Here is a 19,038-nt window from a genome sequence, read left to right as displayed (position 1 = left end):
ACAAATTGGAGCAGTATGGCATTAAGGGCAAGTTGCTGCAATGGATAAATTGATGGTTGAGTGGGAGATGACAAAGAGTGATAATAAATGAACACTGCTCTACATGAACTTTTAGTTGAGTTCCCCAGGGTTCAGTGATGGGCCCTTTGTTGTTTTGTGTATTTATCAATGATATCGATGAAGGTATATTAGGCTTAATGTTCAAGTTTGCAGATGATACAAAGGTTGGCAGGGTTGTTAATTGTTGCAAAGACAGTATGCTGCTGCAACAGGATCTGGAGAAGTTAGGCAGATGTGCTGAAAAGTGGCAACTCAAGTTTAACATTTGCAAATGCAAAGTACTGCATATGGGTAGCTGTAACCCAAGAGAAACATACCAACTGTGGAGTACCAAGAATGAAAAAGATCTGGGAGTAATTGTGCAGTCAGATATGAAGTTCTCTGAGCAGTGCTAGAGCAGGTCATGGAGTTTTGTCAATGATATATAGGAATTTTTTTACTAGCAGAGACAAGGAGGTGATTATCCCTTTGTATAAGGTCGGGCCACACCTTGAGTACTGCGTACAGGTCTGGAGGTCTCATTTTAGGAAGGGTGTAGAGTTACTAGAACAAGTACAGAGAAGGGTAACAAGATTGGTGAGAGGAACAAAGGGGTGGCCTTGAATGGTTTGAGCAGTCTCAATGCTGATGGGATACTGCCACTTGCTCAGATTAAGAACCTGAGGGGGCATAGATTCAAATTGAGGAAAGACAGTTGTAGAATAGATGTGCAGAAGTTTGTCTTTAGCCATCAGGTAGTTGATTGTTGGAACAGACGTCCATCTGTTGTTGTTTAAGTTGATAGCTTAAATAAATTTAAGGCTGAACTAGACAAGCATTTGGAGTGATCAGATGGATGAAATGTAAATGAGTTTTTTTTTTGGCTGATGTTGTATAAGCTTGCTTTTTTACTTCATATTCCTCAACTAATGCTAAAAAAACTATGCTGATCATATTTTGAACAAACAGGATATGATTCACAAGGCATTTGTACCTGAAGGAGAGAGTGTCAATGCTGTGTTCTAATACAGGTACTGCAAAGACTAATGGAGTGCATTAGTCTTTGGAGTAATGAAGTGTATTTCCCAGGTGAGGCAGCATTTTCGAGAGAAAGGCAGCTGGTTCTTATTTCACAACAATGTCCATGCCAATTCCACACTTGTTGTGAAGACATTTCTGATGAAACATGGCATTGTACGGATCAACCATCCACCCTACTCCCATGATCTAGCACCAGTGGACTTCTTCCTCTTTCCCAAGTGAAAACTGATCTCAAAGGGAAAGAGATTTCAGGATGTTGAGGACATAAAGAAAATTGTAACTGCCGAACTGAACATCATCTCTATGGATGCCTTCGCCGACTTTTCAGAAACCCTTAGAACAGTGTAATATGTGCATTGTATCAGGTTGTGATCACTTTGTGTTCTTTTTAATGCACCATTTCGGGAATTTTATTGCCGCACCTTGTGTGTGTATTTCATTCTTGTGATACTAGACTTCATGAAAACAAATTATTAGTCCAGCAGCATTTTTCAGTGTTTGTTGGTTTTAGATTCAGAGTTCATTGAATTGTTGTTCATTTTTAGATCGTGGAAGAAGAAGCTCGAAAGGAACTTTTAGAACAAGAAGGTAGAGAGGATGCTGCTCTTGCCTTAGTGAATACCGATGATGAAAATGATGAAGCTGCTTATGAAGCTTGGAAACTGCGGGAACTGAAAAGAATAAAAAGAGATAAGGAAATAAGAGAAAAGTAAGTAGGGGAAATTGCACTCTTTTAAAATCAGAAGTTTTTCTTCTGCTTCCTTTTCCTTCCCCTTTTTTTCTTCATCCACATCTCTCTGTCTTTCTGTTTCTTCCTCCTGTGCCTTCTTTCTTCTTCATCCACCTCATTCAACTATCCATTGGTTGAAGATGCCTTTGAATACCAGTTTGTGTATGTGATTTCCTAATAGTCAGATATTTCTCCTTTCAAAGTTATCTTTAATTGCAGAGATTGGGGGGAGATTGTAGTTGTGGGATTTGATGTTTGGCTACAAATTACCACACAGTATATGCTGAGTGGTAAAGTGTCTGAGAATCAGAAACTGATTATAGTTTGTGCAGCAGTGTTTTCCCAAACACCATATTCAGCTTGTACCGTATCCTCATATTTACATGATATGTGACTTTCTCTTATCATATCTAAAGAAAACATTGAATGGAAAAGTATCTGGTGTGGAAACCATGAAGCACTGTGCTGATAGAGATTAAGGAAAAGTTAAATATTTTGTTTCCTTCAGCCTCATTCTTGATAATATCTGAACGGCTCTCACATAGGTGACATCAGTATATCTGCACCATATTGATGATTTAAACAGTATTCATTTTTGGCCTCTCTTCCAAATTTTTTCACGAAATCTAGTGAGTGAAGGATAATTTTGTCATTGTATCCCAGTTAAAGTCAGTCACCCTCATCTCATCAGTTTTGATACAGAATACCAAATTAGTTCCTGAAAGCTCATCAGCAAATAAATAAATCTAACGTTGTGCTTGGTATGAAAAACTGTTTCTTGTATTTTGGAGATCAGTAAACTATATGGGTGGACTTGTTTGTCCTCTTGTGTAACTTTTTAAGGAATAGAGATAATAATAAAAAAAAAGACCTTTGATTATCAGAGTGTTTATCCAAAGAGATAATCAAAAAAAAAACACTTTGATTTGGAAAAAACACACAAAAAAAAAAAAGTTACCTCTAGTTTGATACATCATTTTTCCCTGTACTTCACCTAACTTGATGCATTTTGTCCAGCACCTAACAAATTTTTTTGTGTGCTATTCAAATAAATTTCTTTCTGCTGAGAGGCCTACTATCTCTTCATAGTTTCTTTAATTTCTGCTATTAATTAAGTTCTTGATATGTCATAAATTATACATTAGTAAAGAATGTGTGCCCAGTCTTCACTCTTGCCACAGTTTGGGTCATCAGTCAGTCAGCCCTAAGGAGGATAGTTTTGCCTTTAGGGGACCATGACTTGTCAGTATAAATGCTGAGAATAGTCCAGGGGCATACCATTTTGGTGGCTTTGGGCTAACCATGGCCACCTGTGCCACAAACCTTTTGGTAAACAGACCTCTGGTTTTCTGCTCCCAATTTGTCTGCCATAGCTCATAGAGCTTTGTGGCTATTATCTTTCTTTCAGCCTTGATGGTGTTGCCAGTATCAAGGGCCATACCCAGAAATTCTGTGGGTATGCCATTTTTAAGTCTATAATACAAGCCTCTTTTGGACATTTCCAGGTGAAGTGGGAGAACTGCAGCCAGCACCTGCAATGCAGGTATGCTTAATGTGCAACACGCTCTGGTAATATTGAGCAGTATTGTCCTTTGTATTGATTCAAATTTATTCCTGTTTCTTACTATGGCTGAGCGAGTGAACCACACACCAGCTCTGTAAGTTATAACAAGTAGGAACACTGCATGGTGTATGACTGCCAAGGTCTTTCTTTTGAGCCCCAGTCTGTTCGACTGATCCTGGCAATCATGCCTGCATAATTTCTCACTTTCTTTGGTAAGCCAAATGGGAGTAAAAAGTTAATTTTGAGTCAGACACCTTCTAGATATTTTAATTAATTTACCATTTTTATAGTTGTTGTGCTAATTTTAATTTGTGGAGGTCTTCTTATGTTTAAATTACCTTTTTGAAATGTTGTTTGGTTTTGACAGGCGATATTTTGAGCATGTGCATTTGTGCCCACTCCTGCAACTGCAAGAGGGCAGCATTTGGTATTTCTGATGATCAGTGGAACCAGCATAGGCAGAACTGCCAATCTGGAAACGTGAAGGGTTGAAGAGATGCCTAATTACAGGGGGTGGGGGTATAAAGCACATAGCATTTTGTGTAATTTTTTATGATTATTATCATAAAATTAACTTCAAATAATAAAATGGCTTCTATATAATGTTAAATATTTCTTTCAGTGCTAAAATGAACAGAATACAGTAATGTGAAAAGAATACAATGTAATAATATCTCTTAAATTTTACATTTGCGTTAACATCCTGATGGTTAGCAGTGCACTGTGTCCATTCTTACATTTTGAGGTAGTTCTGTATTGTTTAAAACATATGGAACACATTTATGAGTTTGCTTATTTTTCTGCGAGAGATGTTACTAATTTCCCATGTCTTTGCAAAATTTATCATAAAAATATTTAAGATTGCTTTGTGAAAAAAAATGGCTTCAGCTTTGGATATTCTAAATAAAAATTTTCATAATGGTCTTTCAAAAGACATATTTTCAGAAAACAAAAGTTTATACTTTCTAGGTGGACCATTGAATTAATGCTGCATTATGAGATTGTTTCAAAAAGCAGCTGAGAAACCAAAGGGAATTTCTGTAATAGTTCCTATGTGCAGAGCATTTTGGTAGTGAGATGAGTTTAAGAACTTGTTTTATAGCACTTGTGACCCCCCACCTCAAAATGTTATTCAATGTGGTGTTGAGTAAGTTAGTTAAAATACCAAATTCGGCAAGGTTAAGCATGTTGTTGATGTGGTATATGACATCCAGATATGTAACTTCTTCCATAATATCTCTGATGATGTAAAAGTTGGAGCTGCACTGCTCTGGTGATTCTTGATGACTGAGATATAATTAATTGGACTTTTAAAGGCATAGTCATTTAATTATTAAATTAAGCATGGATTGTGAAAGATTATTTAGACCCTTTTTTTTCTTTTTTTTCTTATTTATCGTTATTATTATCTTTTTTATTTATTCGGAAAAATGTCCGGATGCAGATTTGTTTTGTAATGAAATTTGTTCATTTTTCTGATAATGAAGTCAGGGATGACTATTCAAACTGGGAGAAAACAAAAAAGCCTGTGTATAAGGAAAAGTCAAATAAAATTGAATCAAATGTGCAAAAAAAAAAAAAAAAAAAAGAAACCCTCAACATCCATTGGAAATAAACAATGCTGAGTGTTAGGAATATTTTAATGAAGGATCTCAAAAATCAGTTACAAATTATAAATGCTAATGTAATGAGAAATACAGGACATGAGGAAGGCAGTTTTTATGCTGTTTATTTTAAAAATGTCAGTAATTGTAATGTTCTAGTTCCTTTCCCTCCCCATCACTCTGTCAATATTTATGGTTCCATTTATGCTGCATAACATTGCTATTATAATTATTTGTAATCAGCACTGCAGTTTTGTTCACTTTATAAATTAAATGTTTTTTCTTGAGATTTTTATGAGGTATTTGTCATTTAATTGCCTCAGCATGTGGTCATTCATATGCACCCCCATTTATGTATTTTGTAATAAGATTTTATTCCATGCTGAAATACATTTCGGTTTCTAATTGCAGAACAACTGAAATCCACTAGAACTGGTAGATAGATGACAAATCAGAATCTGTATGAGAGAACATGTTTTTACCTTATTTGTATTTCACTAAAAATAAGATGAACAGTTTAATTTTAAGAACTATTGCCTTTTTTTTTTTATAATTCATCCTTGCACCTGCTTTAGCAATACAGTAGAGTTTGATTATTTCAACTAATTTACCAGTTCAGAAAATCAGTTAGTTTAGAAAAAGTAAGGAGCAGATGGTTTCGAAATTGGTTTTTCTCTCTCTCTCTCTGTCTCTCATCCATTGCTTTTTCTCCCTCTTTTAATTATTGGTATCAACATTTGAATAGCTAAATGAGGCAAAATAGATTTTTTCAGCATTTTCTCTGTCTTGGCCACTTAATGGGTAATTTTTTCTGGGGTGACCAGCTTGCTGACCAAAGGTAAGCTTCATGAGATCCAGTTACTTCCTAAGATTTTTAGTTTGTATCCCTCAATTGTCTCTTCCCCACTGAGAATATACCTCCCGCATTCATTTTTACTGATCCCAATCATAGCCTTATACACCTCAGTTAGGTCCCTACTAAGATGTCTAGTTATCATTGGTTAACACCTCAACCCATCTGATCACCCTCCTTTGAACTTTCTCTCAGCTTTGTCTTTTTACAGGTGCAGCATCCAGACCTGAATACAATATTCCAAATGTGGTCTCACCTTCATCTTATGCAGATGGACAATGACATTCTTATCCTTATTTACAAAGTTCCTATAAATCATGAATAGAACACTAGGTACTTTTTTAGCCACCTCTTTATAAATATGCATGGTAAATTTCATATCTGCTTGTATCATGGCCCTTAAGTCATTTTCATTTTGAGCATTTTTAACTCCCCCTCACACCTGTCAGTTTATAAGTAACTCCTGGATTTGTGTTCCCTAGATGCAAGCATTTTTTAACATTAAACTTTACTTGCCATTTTTCAGACCATATCTGCAACTGATTCCAAATTAATTTGAAACTTCATGGTGTTGTTCTGGTTGTCAACCACCTTCTTATTATCAAACAGACAGCTTCCTCTATACCCCATTGCAGATAACGTATAAGAAAGATCAGAAGCAGGAGAAACTCAAGGACTGACTCACTTGTTACTCTGGTCCACCTTGAAGAATGCCCATGTATTGACTACCCTTTGTTTTGGCCTGTCTGTTAGCCTACTCTGATCCTGTGAATATTCTAATACTTCATTGGATTGGCCAGAAGATAGGAAACAGAGTGGACATAAATGGGCATTCTTCAAAGTGGACCAGTGTTCCTCTTCTGCTGGACTTTCTATGAATCCACCACTTTTCCCCCACCCTTAGCTCTCTTTGTAAGTGATTTTGCATGTTTTGCTTTCACTTGCCTGTCCCGCCTCATTAGTAGTTTTGTTTCACATATGTTTATAGTATTCATATTCATAATGTATCTTATATGGTGTATTAATATTCATATGGTGTCTTGCAATAGTCTCTCATTCTCCCATGTTTTTTTTTTTTTTCATTTGCTCCATGAGCGAGTATGAATTCTATTGTGAGTTCTACTTGCAAGTGAATACAAATAAAAAAAAAAAAAGTGAAACAGATAAGTGTTTTGATAAAAATGGTAAAATCATAGAAAGTATAGGAGATGGAGGTGCAATTGGTTCACTTTGAAGAATGCCCAATTCATGACCATCCCGTTTTCCTAAAAAAAATTCTTTTTCTTTTAACTAGAGTAAGCCAAGCATAGTAACCCCCTCCCCTGATTAATTTGAGTTAATTGAGAAGTTTGAGGTTGGTTTTTGGTGGCTACCATGTGCAGGGAGAATCCATAAGCTTTAGAACTCCAGTGGAGATTTAATCCACAAGACTTTTGTCATAAATACCCTCCTATATCATGTATCTGGGCACAGTAGACACAAAATCAGGAAATATAAGATCACTTTTGAAACATGAATTAAACAATCTTATTTTCCTGATCAAATCATCAGTTTGGTTATATGCCTTCATTCATTAGTTACCACATGGAGGCTCATACACCCTTCTATACTTTTAAGAAATGATAGCTGGTTTTTCACATAATCAAATTTTGCACTCAGTACCATTTTTGTCTCATTCTTATTGACATTGACATTTAATAAGGTTAGTCAGAAAAGGAAGTGTGTAAATCTGAGTGCATCTGATTAATTGGAGTTAATTGAGAAGTTTGAGGTTCGTTTTTGGTGGCTATCATGTGCAGGGAGAATGGGATAAAAAAAGGCAGTTTATGTTTCATAAGAACAACGAAAAGCCTAAGTAGTTTGATACTAATGGGAACTGCTGATGATTGCAGAAAATATAAAGATGATTTATGTCAAAAAAAAAAAACCTTGTAAGAATTGCAAAATTAGTATGTGCAGCAAAGTAGTGTTGAGTTTGAGGCATCTACTATTAAACTGGCAAAGGCATAAGCTTAAACTTTAGTGCTAATCATTAATTCATAAGAGGCATGCAGTGGCATAGCAAGCTATTGTGGTGCCCCAATGCAATGTTCAGTTTTGGGGTCCAAGTGCAAAATTTTATTTTGGAGCCCCAACATTAATACTAACAGTTTGATATAAGAATATCAGGGGCATTTTATGCTAATAAGATGATAATTGTTCTACATTGTCACTTACTTTTGTTCCTGGCAGACATACCTGGTCCTGCTACAACTATTGTTTTTTATATCATATTTCCCTGGCAATGGAATCATGAATAATGGCTACTTCCTGCAGGACCAGAGCCCTTTACAGTCCTAAGGACAAAATGTGCTCATGCATATTGGTCTTAATTCACTCATCAGTTCTTCAGTGTTAATATATAATTTGTTATAATTATATAATATTAATTAATTAATTTCATTTCTGAAAAAATACTTGTAAGGCATAACATTATAGATTTCTCCTTCTGTCTCTAGTTACGAGAAAGAAAGAATGGAAATTGAACGAATGCATACTATGACAGAAGAAGAACGACGTGCAGAACAGAGAGCTAATCCTCGTGTTGTTACTAATAAAGCAGCTAAAGGCAAGTACAAGTTCTTGCAGAAATATTATCACAGAGGAGCATATTTTATGGTGAGTCCAGTTTTACTTTTCTTAATTAATTTTTATTCTGTTGTCAGAGATCAAAATAAGTGTACATATTTTTACTATATATGACTTTTTTTTGACTTTTAATTTGATTTTTTTTTTTTTTTTTTTGATTTTTTTTTTAACCTTGACAAAAAGTAATAAAAGTAAAAAAATTAGCTAATATACTTTAGTGGGATGCAGATACTATCAATAAAACCATTGTTTATTCTTGGTAATAGTAGACAATTGAAAACTTATTTCTAAAAAGTAATAATAAACATGTTGACTGTTAAGTCAAGACCCTTACTGCCAATTGTATATTCTATCACAATAATAGAAAGTTGAGTTCAGTACCCTTTGATTAATGCAGCATCTTTTACTTGCATATGTGAAGGATTGTAAGTTTATTATTTTTTTCCAGTTTATAAAATTCAGATTTTATAAACTGGAAAACTGAAAAGGGCTCTTCAGATGTGCTCTGTACCTATGATTTTTGTTAAAAACTTCTAGGTACTGAACTCAGAAAAATGTGTTTAATATTTATATTCCACTTTTAGTTGTTTTTTTTAATAATTTATTATATAACTATCAATGATTAAGGTAATGTGAGTACTAGATTTATATTAATTATATTTGGATTTGCTGATGATTGTTTTTTGTATCAATGTTGGTGGAGGCATTGCAGGAAAGATCAGCATTCTTGATCTGGTTATAAGCAAATTCATAATATATTAAACAACATTACTAAAGAAATCTCTATTCATCCAGTGATCACATTGTACTAATGTTGGATTTATTCAAAGAAATAACTTGTCAGAGGCCAGGAAAACAGATTTTGCTTTCACAAAAGGAAGTCAGTGGCTTTTGATATCTCATTAAATTCTTTTCAGTGGGACAAACTGGTAATTTTCACAAATTAGTATTAGTATTGATGCAAGGAAGCAAGCTTATGTTGCCTCAACTAAAAAAATTGTAATAATAATAAATAAATAAAATAATAGATCAACCAAAAACACTTCCCACATCACCTGTCCACACCTTCTAATAATTTGTCTAATTCCTACTTAAATTTATTACACCAGATGAAAGTTTGTTCCAACAGTCAATACCCTCTGGCTGAAAGAAAATTTCCACACAGCTATTCAGCAATGATCCTTCCTCAGTTTAAATTTGTTTCCTTAGATGTATTGTTTGAGCAATAATAAGTATGCCAGCAACATTTAGCTTACTCAATCCATTCAAAACCATTAATATTTCAATCAAATCTCCTCACTTATGACTGGTTTCCAGACAACCAATTTGCAGAAGTGAAGTCTTTTTTTTTTTTTTTTTTGGTAAGAGTATATTTTTGTTCCCATCGCTAATCTCATTGAGCAATGAGAAAATCTCTTTTCACCCATTCAAACAGATCCACATTCTTCCTGAAATGAAGCTTCCAGACCTGTGTGCAGTACTCAAGATGTGGTCTAACCATTGCCTTATTGAACAGGATAATCGCTTCCTTATCCCTGCTGGCAAAATTCCTGTATATTATTGACAAAACCCCCATGATCTTGCCCAGCAGCCTGAATGCACTACTCAAGAGTCCTTCATGGGGCTCTTCTTCCTCTGCCTGTGACCTTCATTCCTGAAAATGGAAAGTTTTCAGAGATGTAATCATAGAAGTTACTATGCGTCTTATACTAACCGAGAGATACTATTCAAGGTTTAGACTTAAATAAATGAGAGATGAACTGATGAGACTAGTGTCGGAGAAAAAAAAATGTGTGGGAAGAGTCCTACAAAACCTCTCTGCAATCAAGTTACTTAAGAGATTTGGAATGCTAAGATAGATTATGAAGAGTCTTTTGCTAACAGTGCTATGAAAAATGGTAAGGAAGTCTTTATGTATTGCTAACACTAGAATGTGAGAAATGAATCGCACTAGTCTACTGGATATGAATAGCATAATTACTGCATACCCACAGTAATGATATGCTTTGGACATCAAAAAGGCCTTTGACACAGTTTGGAAATATGTAGAAATATGTAAGTAATGAGCAAGGGGAATGCTTTCATCAGGACAGAAAAATGGTACCAAAGTTCTGGGATACTTCCCTGTTTGGAGATTACTACTGATTTCTTAAGAGAGAAAGCAAAATAGACTATAAGAGAAACTTTGAGTGCCAAACATTTCTACATTTAAGAATTTGTTCTAAGTAAATAGAATGTATGTAGTACATACATGCTATTTTAATCAAACATACATATGTTTGATTAAAGTATCTTAAAATGTATAAGGCTCATTTTTAAGATAGCATATGTTGTATTATTATATGATATTTGAAATTGGTCATTCATTAAGTTAAAAATTAGGCGGTCCTCAATTTATGTCGGGGTTAGGTTCCTGGGGGCACAGGTGCAAATGGAACCCTTTATATAATGGAGTCAATCAGAAATCACAGGGTTGGGTTCTAGGCACCAAAAATTCTACCTACCACTTTGCATCGTCTATAATGCTAATATTATTATTTTATTAGTTGTAGTAATAGTCGATGGAGTAATATGGTTGTAGTAATAGTCAACAGAGGCATATTGATAGCCCTACACACATTTGGGTGGCTTTCATCAGATTCTATCCTCCGAATATTGCACTAGGATTCACTAAACTTCTTTTACCAGACATAATGTCTCTTTATTCTATTAAATTAAAAACTTTATAAGATGATGTGCAAAAACTGCACACTAATATCACTATTATTATTATTATTATTTAATTTATTAATAGCACAATTAATAAAAAATGTTAGCATAATAAATTTCCAACACGTCTAAATAACATAAACAACAAGCAATTGAATGCTTCACCGCATCCACCTTTACCACCTGCATCCACGAGTGGCTACTTTGAGGGCGAGAATCTGTCTCATCTCTGATATGGAGATATGGATGCGCTAATTGCTGATTGGCTCAGATTGTCCTAAATCACGTGAACAATGCATGATACGTAGCACAGTATGAAGCTGATAAATTTTGTCTGACAAATTTAAGCTTTCAATGTATAAAAAATTTGCAAAAATAAATAATTAAATTAATAAAAATGAAAATGGCATTGTGGTTAGTGATCGTTGCTATTGCAAATTGGTGCAAATCAGACCAATGCAAAACAGGGGCCTACCTGTATGTCTTTTCATATATATAGAGACACATTTTTTGGACTCAGCAGATCAGTTTCCTTTAGAATCTTCAACTTTTGCTCTGGAGGTACAAAAGTCTTTACTCTTTTATTGGCCAGTGGTGTCAGATACTGTATTGGTAAATGAAAGCAAGACTAGCCATCTCATTAGATGCAAATTTAATTTGCTTTATTGCAATAATATTTTAGCTAATAGTAAATGTCATTGGTATGAAGCTGTTACTGAGTCCCATACAGACAAAATGCCTGGTTTCATGCACACTTGCTGTTATAATTTCTGGGTTTACTCTACTAAGTAATAGATATAGATTCGGTATTAAAGCGTTTTGTTTTTATTGAAAAGGAATTTATTTTTTCAGGATGAAGAAAATACAGTGTATAAGAGAGATTTTTCTGCTCCTACCCTAGAAGATCACTTTGATAAAACAATACTTCCAAAAGTAATGCAGGTAAGAATTTGTGAAATCATTTTTTTGCAAAATATACAATGATAAACATGGGGTGTCCCAAAAGTAACTATGCAGTAAATTTCAAAATCAAGGAAAATTAAGTGTACACATTTGTACTTGTTGCAGTAACTGTAATACTGGCATTGTAGCATACAGTCAAAACTTCCTGTTCATATAATCCAGAAATCCTTGGAAACAAGTTGCACTGCATTTCAGGGCACCCTATAATTGTCTAAGAAACATGGTGCACTATGGCCATAGATGCCCATGCACCTAAAAAATTCCCAAACAAACAAACAGTCTAAGAAACCTTTTTTTTTTTTTTTTTTTTTTTGAGATTTATGTGGATTTCAGAACCATCAGGAGATGAGATTGCTCTACTCATTGGTGCGAAGTGTAGTAGTGTCTGCATATGTGTAATTTACTATTTGATTTAATTTAAAATGTTTTAGCTTTTTTTTTTTTTTTTTTTTTTCTGAATGTTTCAGTTCAGTTCTCCTAACTTTCACCTTAGGGTTGATTTATTTTAGCTGTCAAATGCCTTGCCTACTTTAGAATAAAAGTTCTTCCATTTCATACATTGAGAAAATTTTATGGTTTTTTTTTTTTTTTTTTTGCCATTTGGAGTGTTCTTTGCCAAGTAAAACTGCCGAGTGTTCTTTGCCAAGTGGTTTGTACAGGACATTAATATATGAAATTGCCAAATGGAAAGTTTCAAGATGGAAAAAAAAAAAAAAAAAAAGATTTTTGTGAAAAGCCAAAATGCTTACTTGGATTTACAAGCAGAATTCCTTTTTACTTTATTTTTGGTAGAATATAATTGTAACAGATCATGATGAGTAAAAAAGCATTTCCTAAATTGGAAGTTGTTAAAAAGTGTTGTGCAAAATAGACCATTTTCTGTGTTAACTCATGGCAGCAGTAATCATATGCATGTGAAGATTTATCCAGTTGTTATAATTTATAACCTTCCTTACTTGCCTTGGATGGTTCTACTGAACAAAATATAGTTGATTGGTGCTTTCAGAACTTGAACACCAATGATACTGATTGAATACTGTATAATGTTTAGTGCAGACAGTGATGCTGTTATGTAGGTCACAAGAATAGTATTGAAGCAATATTTAAAAAAGGGAGGGATGCCTATTGTTAGCAGCTGGCTTTCCCGTTTATTCTTTTAATTTCATCCAAGAAGATGATAAAAATAGTGGCAGAAGGTTGTCAAGATTGGTTAACTAGATGTAACTATTTTTTTTTTAAGAAGTGGTAACTGAAAAGTCTTTATCTGTCTAAATTCATACTAAATTCTGAAATGTTGAAAGTAATCAGAGTTATACTCTGAGAATAAATACAGAATAGTAAGAAAGAAAGAAGTGAAGGGAGCCACCTAGATTTAGCAGTAAGAAAATTGCTATTAAATCAACAAATAGGGAAAATCCAAACGGAAATTCTGTTTTAGTTCATAAAGAAAATTCTGTTTTAGTTCATAAAGAAAATTCTGTTTTAGTTCATAAAGAAAATTTGTTTAGATTTCTTTCTTCTAAGTTGAACAAGTCATTTTCTCCATTTCTGCTAAATGTTATACTTACATCTCAGCAAAGTGAACATAGTTCTTCAGATGATATCTGTATAGTTTCATATTGCACATCACTTATTGGAATTGTCAGGAGGGCTTTTCTTGAAATCTGCAAGGCCCAGTGCTGTTAAAAGTAGCCCACCTGTGTTTTCATTAAAATTCAACAAGGGAGTTATTTGGTAGTTGGTAACTAAACATCAAACTTAGTAGACATCCTTGAAGAAAAACATAATCATTTTCTATTCATGACTACATTGTTAACAAGTTTTCACTAAAGAATGTAGTTAAAAAAAATGTCAAGTTAGAATTGATGGTATTGAAAATGCAGGGTTTTTTTTTTTTTCCATTTACTTAAGGCAGATGCATTGTGGAGTGGTCAGTGCAAATATAGAAAACTATACATACCACTTGTTTGAATCTGTGTGATAACACAAAATATGGTAATATTTTTGTAGTCTCTTTCTTATAAATCCCTGTGACCCTGTTTCCTGAACTATTAACAGAAATTTCATTCGCTGCTTTATGAACTGTTCCCCTTCATCCTCTCTGTGAAGGATGATGAAACAAGAGCTGTAGCTATTGATGAAGTTCAGAAGCAGTTGATAACTCTAAAGACAAATGAAATTTCAGCTGCTATTGCAATAAGAAGATAATACAAATGCAAAATGGGATAGGTTGGCTGATGTATTATATCAAGCAGGTGGAGTTTTGAAGCATGATAGAATATCTGAAATTTTGCAATCCTATTGCTCCTCTCTGTAATGTAGAATGTGAATGTGTTTTCAGTCTCATCAAAGAATACAAAACAGAATTTAAATCATCCATGTCAAATAAATCATTATATTTTATGTTTTAAAATGCATAAAATTGAAGCTCTGCTGTGAACTGACTTTTAGTGCTAATCTGAAAAAAAGTTATGAAGGCTACTGCTACTTCTTTAAAGTGTTCCTCAGTAGCTCTTGTTGCAAATGTTATAGTGAACACAGGCAGTTTTTCTTGTGTCCCAATTTAATTTTTATATTCATTTCAACTGCCCCCTTGCTATGATTTCATTTTTCCAAAATAATAGCAGGTGCTATTATTTTGGAAAAATGGACCCCTACAGATGCCTTTATTTCAAAAATTTACAATCAGCTGTGACACAACAACACAAGTGGCCTGGCACCAAATGTCCCATACCAGAGTGATTGAAACTAACTTTAAAGTTAACCCCCTGTTGCAGACAAATAAATAATTAATTCAAAGTAGATGTGGTACAATAAATGTGGTTCATTTATACTTAAGCAGTTTGAGAGCACCTTCTTTAGTAAGTGAAACTTTTCATCCATGTATGTGTAATGAATTCCTTAAAAGTCAGCTTTGCTTCTTTCTCTAAAGTAACACCTCTCACCCTAAACATGAAGATATTTCTCACAGCCCATCCTTTAAACCAAAAATCCACATATAGATATGATTTGAAAAATAGACTATGTATTTTGATCATCAAAATGCATATTAAAAGTGTTTTTAACCAGTCTTAAAATTTATGCCCAAAGTTGTTGCCAACTGGTCGTGAAATATTGCCTTAAAGTAATAATTCTGGGAGGATAATGATTAAATTCTGAATTTAGCTCTGAATGAAATAATTCTAAAATCTATAATATGAGATTTTATAATATTGATATTTTATGATTATGATATACATTTTAAAATGTATAATCTATAAATTTTAAAATCTATAATATGTGAATGTAATTTTATTATTTAATGTTCAGGTTAACCTGAATGATATATTCATTGTTCTTCTTTAGGTCAAGAATTTTGGTCGTTCCGGTAGAACAAAATACACTCACTTGGTTGATCAGGATACAACACAATTTGACTCACCATGGATGGCTGAAACAGCACAAAATTTAAAATTCAGTGCCAATCAGGCAGGAGGAATGAAGCAAGTATTTGAAAGGCCATCTGTCAAGAAACGCAAAAAATGATTTTGTGGCTAGTTGTATATAAGTGTATAAAAGGTTTTTAGTGTCATTTCCATTTTCTAAAGTTGTATATAAATATGAATTTCATAAATTATATCTTGTGAAGTAAATATTTAATTAAAAAAAAGCAGTTTATTTGTTGCACCAATGACATAATTGACTGGAGGCAACACACTCATTATGGCACAGAGGCCGGAAAGGATTAGATCCGCTTACAAAGATACAGGAATAATAACAAAATGAGTCTTATTTACATCAAGAGTCAGATATAATTAAAACACACATACATATCCCCTCCCCCAATACTACAGGTTAGGAGGTAGTAGTAGTAATAGTACTAATGGCAAATGATGCAAGAAATCAAGCTTATATAGCACCAGCCAAAAATAAAAAAGCATTACACGCTTCTCCCATCTGTATCCACCAAAAATTTGTCTGCTTCTTCCTTGAATTTATTCAAACTGTCCACTTCTACAACAAAAGATGGAAGCCTGTTCCAACAATCAACCATCCATCCTCAACTTAAATTTATACCTCCTTATATACACCGATGAGCCAAAACATTGACTAGCAAGTCGTTATGCAAATTGAAGCAACTGCAGGTGAACTATGGTGCGAGTCGGAAAACAGTATAAAGAACACCTGATAGTGAGCTTGACAAAGGCCAAATTGTAATGGCGAGACGACTGGGTCAGAGCATATCTGAAAACAGAATGGCTGGTGGGATGCTCATGATCAGCCATGGTTAGTACTTACCAAAAGTCCGAGAAGGGTAAACCCACGAACCACCAGCGAGGTGTTGGACGACCATGGCTTGCCAATGCCCGAGGTGAATGAAGGCTCTCCTAGATGGTCCATGGCAAAAGAAAGGCAGCTGTGGCACAACTCACCAGTAATTGGAATGCTGGTGACAGGAGTAATGTGTCACAACACACAGTACATCGAACCCTGCTAAAAATGGAGTTCCATAGCCAGACCACTCAAGTGCCCATGCTAACCGCGGTTCACCGGTGACAGTGCCTACAATGGGCACAGGAGCATTGAAACTGGACCTTGAGTGATTGGAAGAAGATAGTCTGATCTGATGAATCACGTTTCCTATTGCACCATGTGGATGGCCGGGTACATGTGCATCGTTTACCCGGTTGATTATGATATACATAGGGGTAGTGATGGCACCTGGATGGAAAAATGAGTAAAATACTTAAAAGGTGTGAAAAGGAAGCGTACTGGAAGACACTATAGATTCAGAGAAAAAGGAAAGCATATCGATAAACAGGCGGACTGAGTCAAATTCTTACCCAGGAAAATTTATAGTGGCCTCATACTATGGTTTATGGCCAAAATCACATCGGTCTCTGGCCCACCAGGGTTTCCCCGGTAAGGCTTATGGCCAGTCCGCCTCTGTCGATAGGGAAAAAATATGAAATTGTGAAACACTTTGAGCGAAAGGAAAGACCACGTGATGTTGCACGTGCTACAGACCTAAATGAAGCAACGCCGAGAATTACAAAGAATGCAGAGAAAATAAAAACAACTTTCATAGCAGGAACAACTCAAAGTGTAATTAAAATCCATTAGATTAAGACACAAAGAATTGGAAGAGATGGAATGGCTGTCATCTGTTTGAATAGAAAATCAAACAAAAAATCAATTTTGCTTATGATAGAAGCAACAGCATTAGCAATATTTTATTACGTAATAGTCGTAATAAAATACTTATGTATTTTATTACGATTATTTATTGTATTTGGTAATGTTTCGGTTACAAATGTGTGTTAAATCTTGGATGGTCGGCACCTAACCCTATTTTTCCCATAGGGCTTGTTGTTTATATTGCACAATTTTGCATTGCATGAGGGTTTCTAGGAACACAACTATCGTGCTATGCGAGGACTGACTGTATTTCTATGTGAACAATTTGAATGAATAACAAAATGTCCCACTGCATAGCTGTTATTTACTGCAGTTAATTGCTAATCACCCCCCCCTCCCAAGGAATTATCCTAAGTACTTAATCCCCCCAGGTATGTGTAGACTCAGTATGCACTTGCCTTTTACAGTGTAGATCAAAGCCACAGCTATGTTCTTATACATTTAAATGATTTCACTGAAAGTACCTCAGTATAATCTTATGAATGCAACAGATTATGACTTTATTTGGATTTTCACTACCGTTGAATGTACATTTTGCTATAAATTAGCGCAGTTATTTTTATCTTCTGACAAGGATGTTAGTGTTGGTTATAACTTTATCATCAGTGATGAAACAGAACCTGAGAGTGCTACTAAACAATGATAAGCCAATTCCACCAGCAGTTGGTACTGTAGAACTCTTAGAAAACTATAGCAAACTATCTGTTCCATCCTTCATGAGTGATAGTCCTTAAATTCTATATTTCTCCAACATGCAGAACCAAAGCCTGTACTGTGTTATAGCATACTTGCAAGTGTCATACATTAAATAGCACTTAATCCAAAGACTGACACTGACCTCTTAGCAATATCCCTGAAACAGCTGCAAAGACTGAGAAAATGCCATCAAGAAAGCCAGCCAAAAGTAATACACATAAAAATATTGAGCTAAATATCATGGCTAATAATCAACTATTTTCTCAGAAGGTTGGCATCAGATGCAACATTGAATCAAGTGTTCTTACAGATAATGTTTACAACAGTGGTGTAGCATTCATGGCAATCACTAACAAAATACCAGTGAAATCTGAAGTTTAGGTAATTACATCTCAAAACCCATCACAAAATGTCTCTTGCCTCTTGCTAACAATAAACTGGTGTACCAGATCACTATCAATGCTGCAATCCAAACTGATATTACTCATACTTTGCCAAAAATACTGCTAACTGCCATAGTATCTATGCAGGAGGACACTGCCAAAAATCCCTTAAGAGTTGATAATTCTTTTGTAGATGAGATACAGAGCAAATTATGATCCATGTTAACAGATTAACTGGCATATACTCTTAAACTTTTTTAACACTGAGAAGCAGATGGGCAAAACTTGAGCCTTTCAAACCAGCTGACAGCAACTCCTACCATCAATTTACCACCTAGTCTGTTGAGCCAGAAATTCTGACTTGGTATCATCCTAATGAACCAGCTAGCCAATCAAGTACTCAGGAGTTGATCGCTTTACAGATGAACCTCATCTTCCTAATGCTACAATCAGTCAAGTCCCAGCTGTGAGCCTATGTGAACCTCCCTGAACTGAGACAGAATCCACAAGCAGTGGCCTACCATATTAACAACCTTCCAATATCAGCCACTGGTAACATTATGCCTTCATCTTAAACTGTCATGCAGCATCTACCACTGTAGATGGAATTTCACAGAACCAGCATGTGAGAAATCCAGACAGCCATTGCT

The 19,038-nt window shown here is 34.7% G+C and overlaps 1 protein-coding gene across 1 annotated transcript in view; it reads left to right on the top strand.

The window, feature by feature from the left end:
* Mfap1 (Microfibril-associated protein 1) overlaps nucleotides 1–15,656 on the top strand; it is an 82,011-nt gene extending 66,355 nt beyond the window's left edge. The window contains exons 8-11 of the mRNA XM_090371855.1: nucleotides 1,626–1,789; nucleotides 8,330–8,489; nucleotides 12,021–12,110; nucleotides 15,477–15,656. Of these exons, the coding sequence (XP_090227981.1) occupies nucleotides 1,626–1,789; nucleotides 8,330–8,489; nucleotides 12,021–12,110; nucleotides 15,477–15,656 (594 nt within the window). The remainder of the gene's footprint in view (nucleotides 1–1,625; nucleotides 1,790–8,329; nucleotides 8,490–12,020; nucleotides 12,111–15,476) is intronic.
* Nucleotides 15,657–19,038: the final 3,382 nt, after the last annotated feature.

The sequence above is a fragment of the Mastigoproctus giganteus genome, chromosome 4 (assembly GCF_048544385.1).
Source record: "Mastigoproctus giganteus isolate SK-2022 chromosome 4, ASM4854438v1, whole genome shotgun sequence".
Lineage (NCBI taxonomy): Eukaryota > Metazoa > Arthropoda > Arachnida > Uropygi > Thelyphonidae > Mastigoproctus > Mastigoproctus giganteus.
This window is presented reverse-complemented; position numbering and strand designations above follow the sequence as displayed.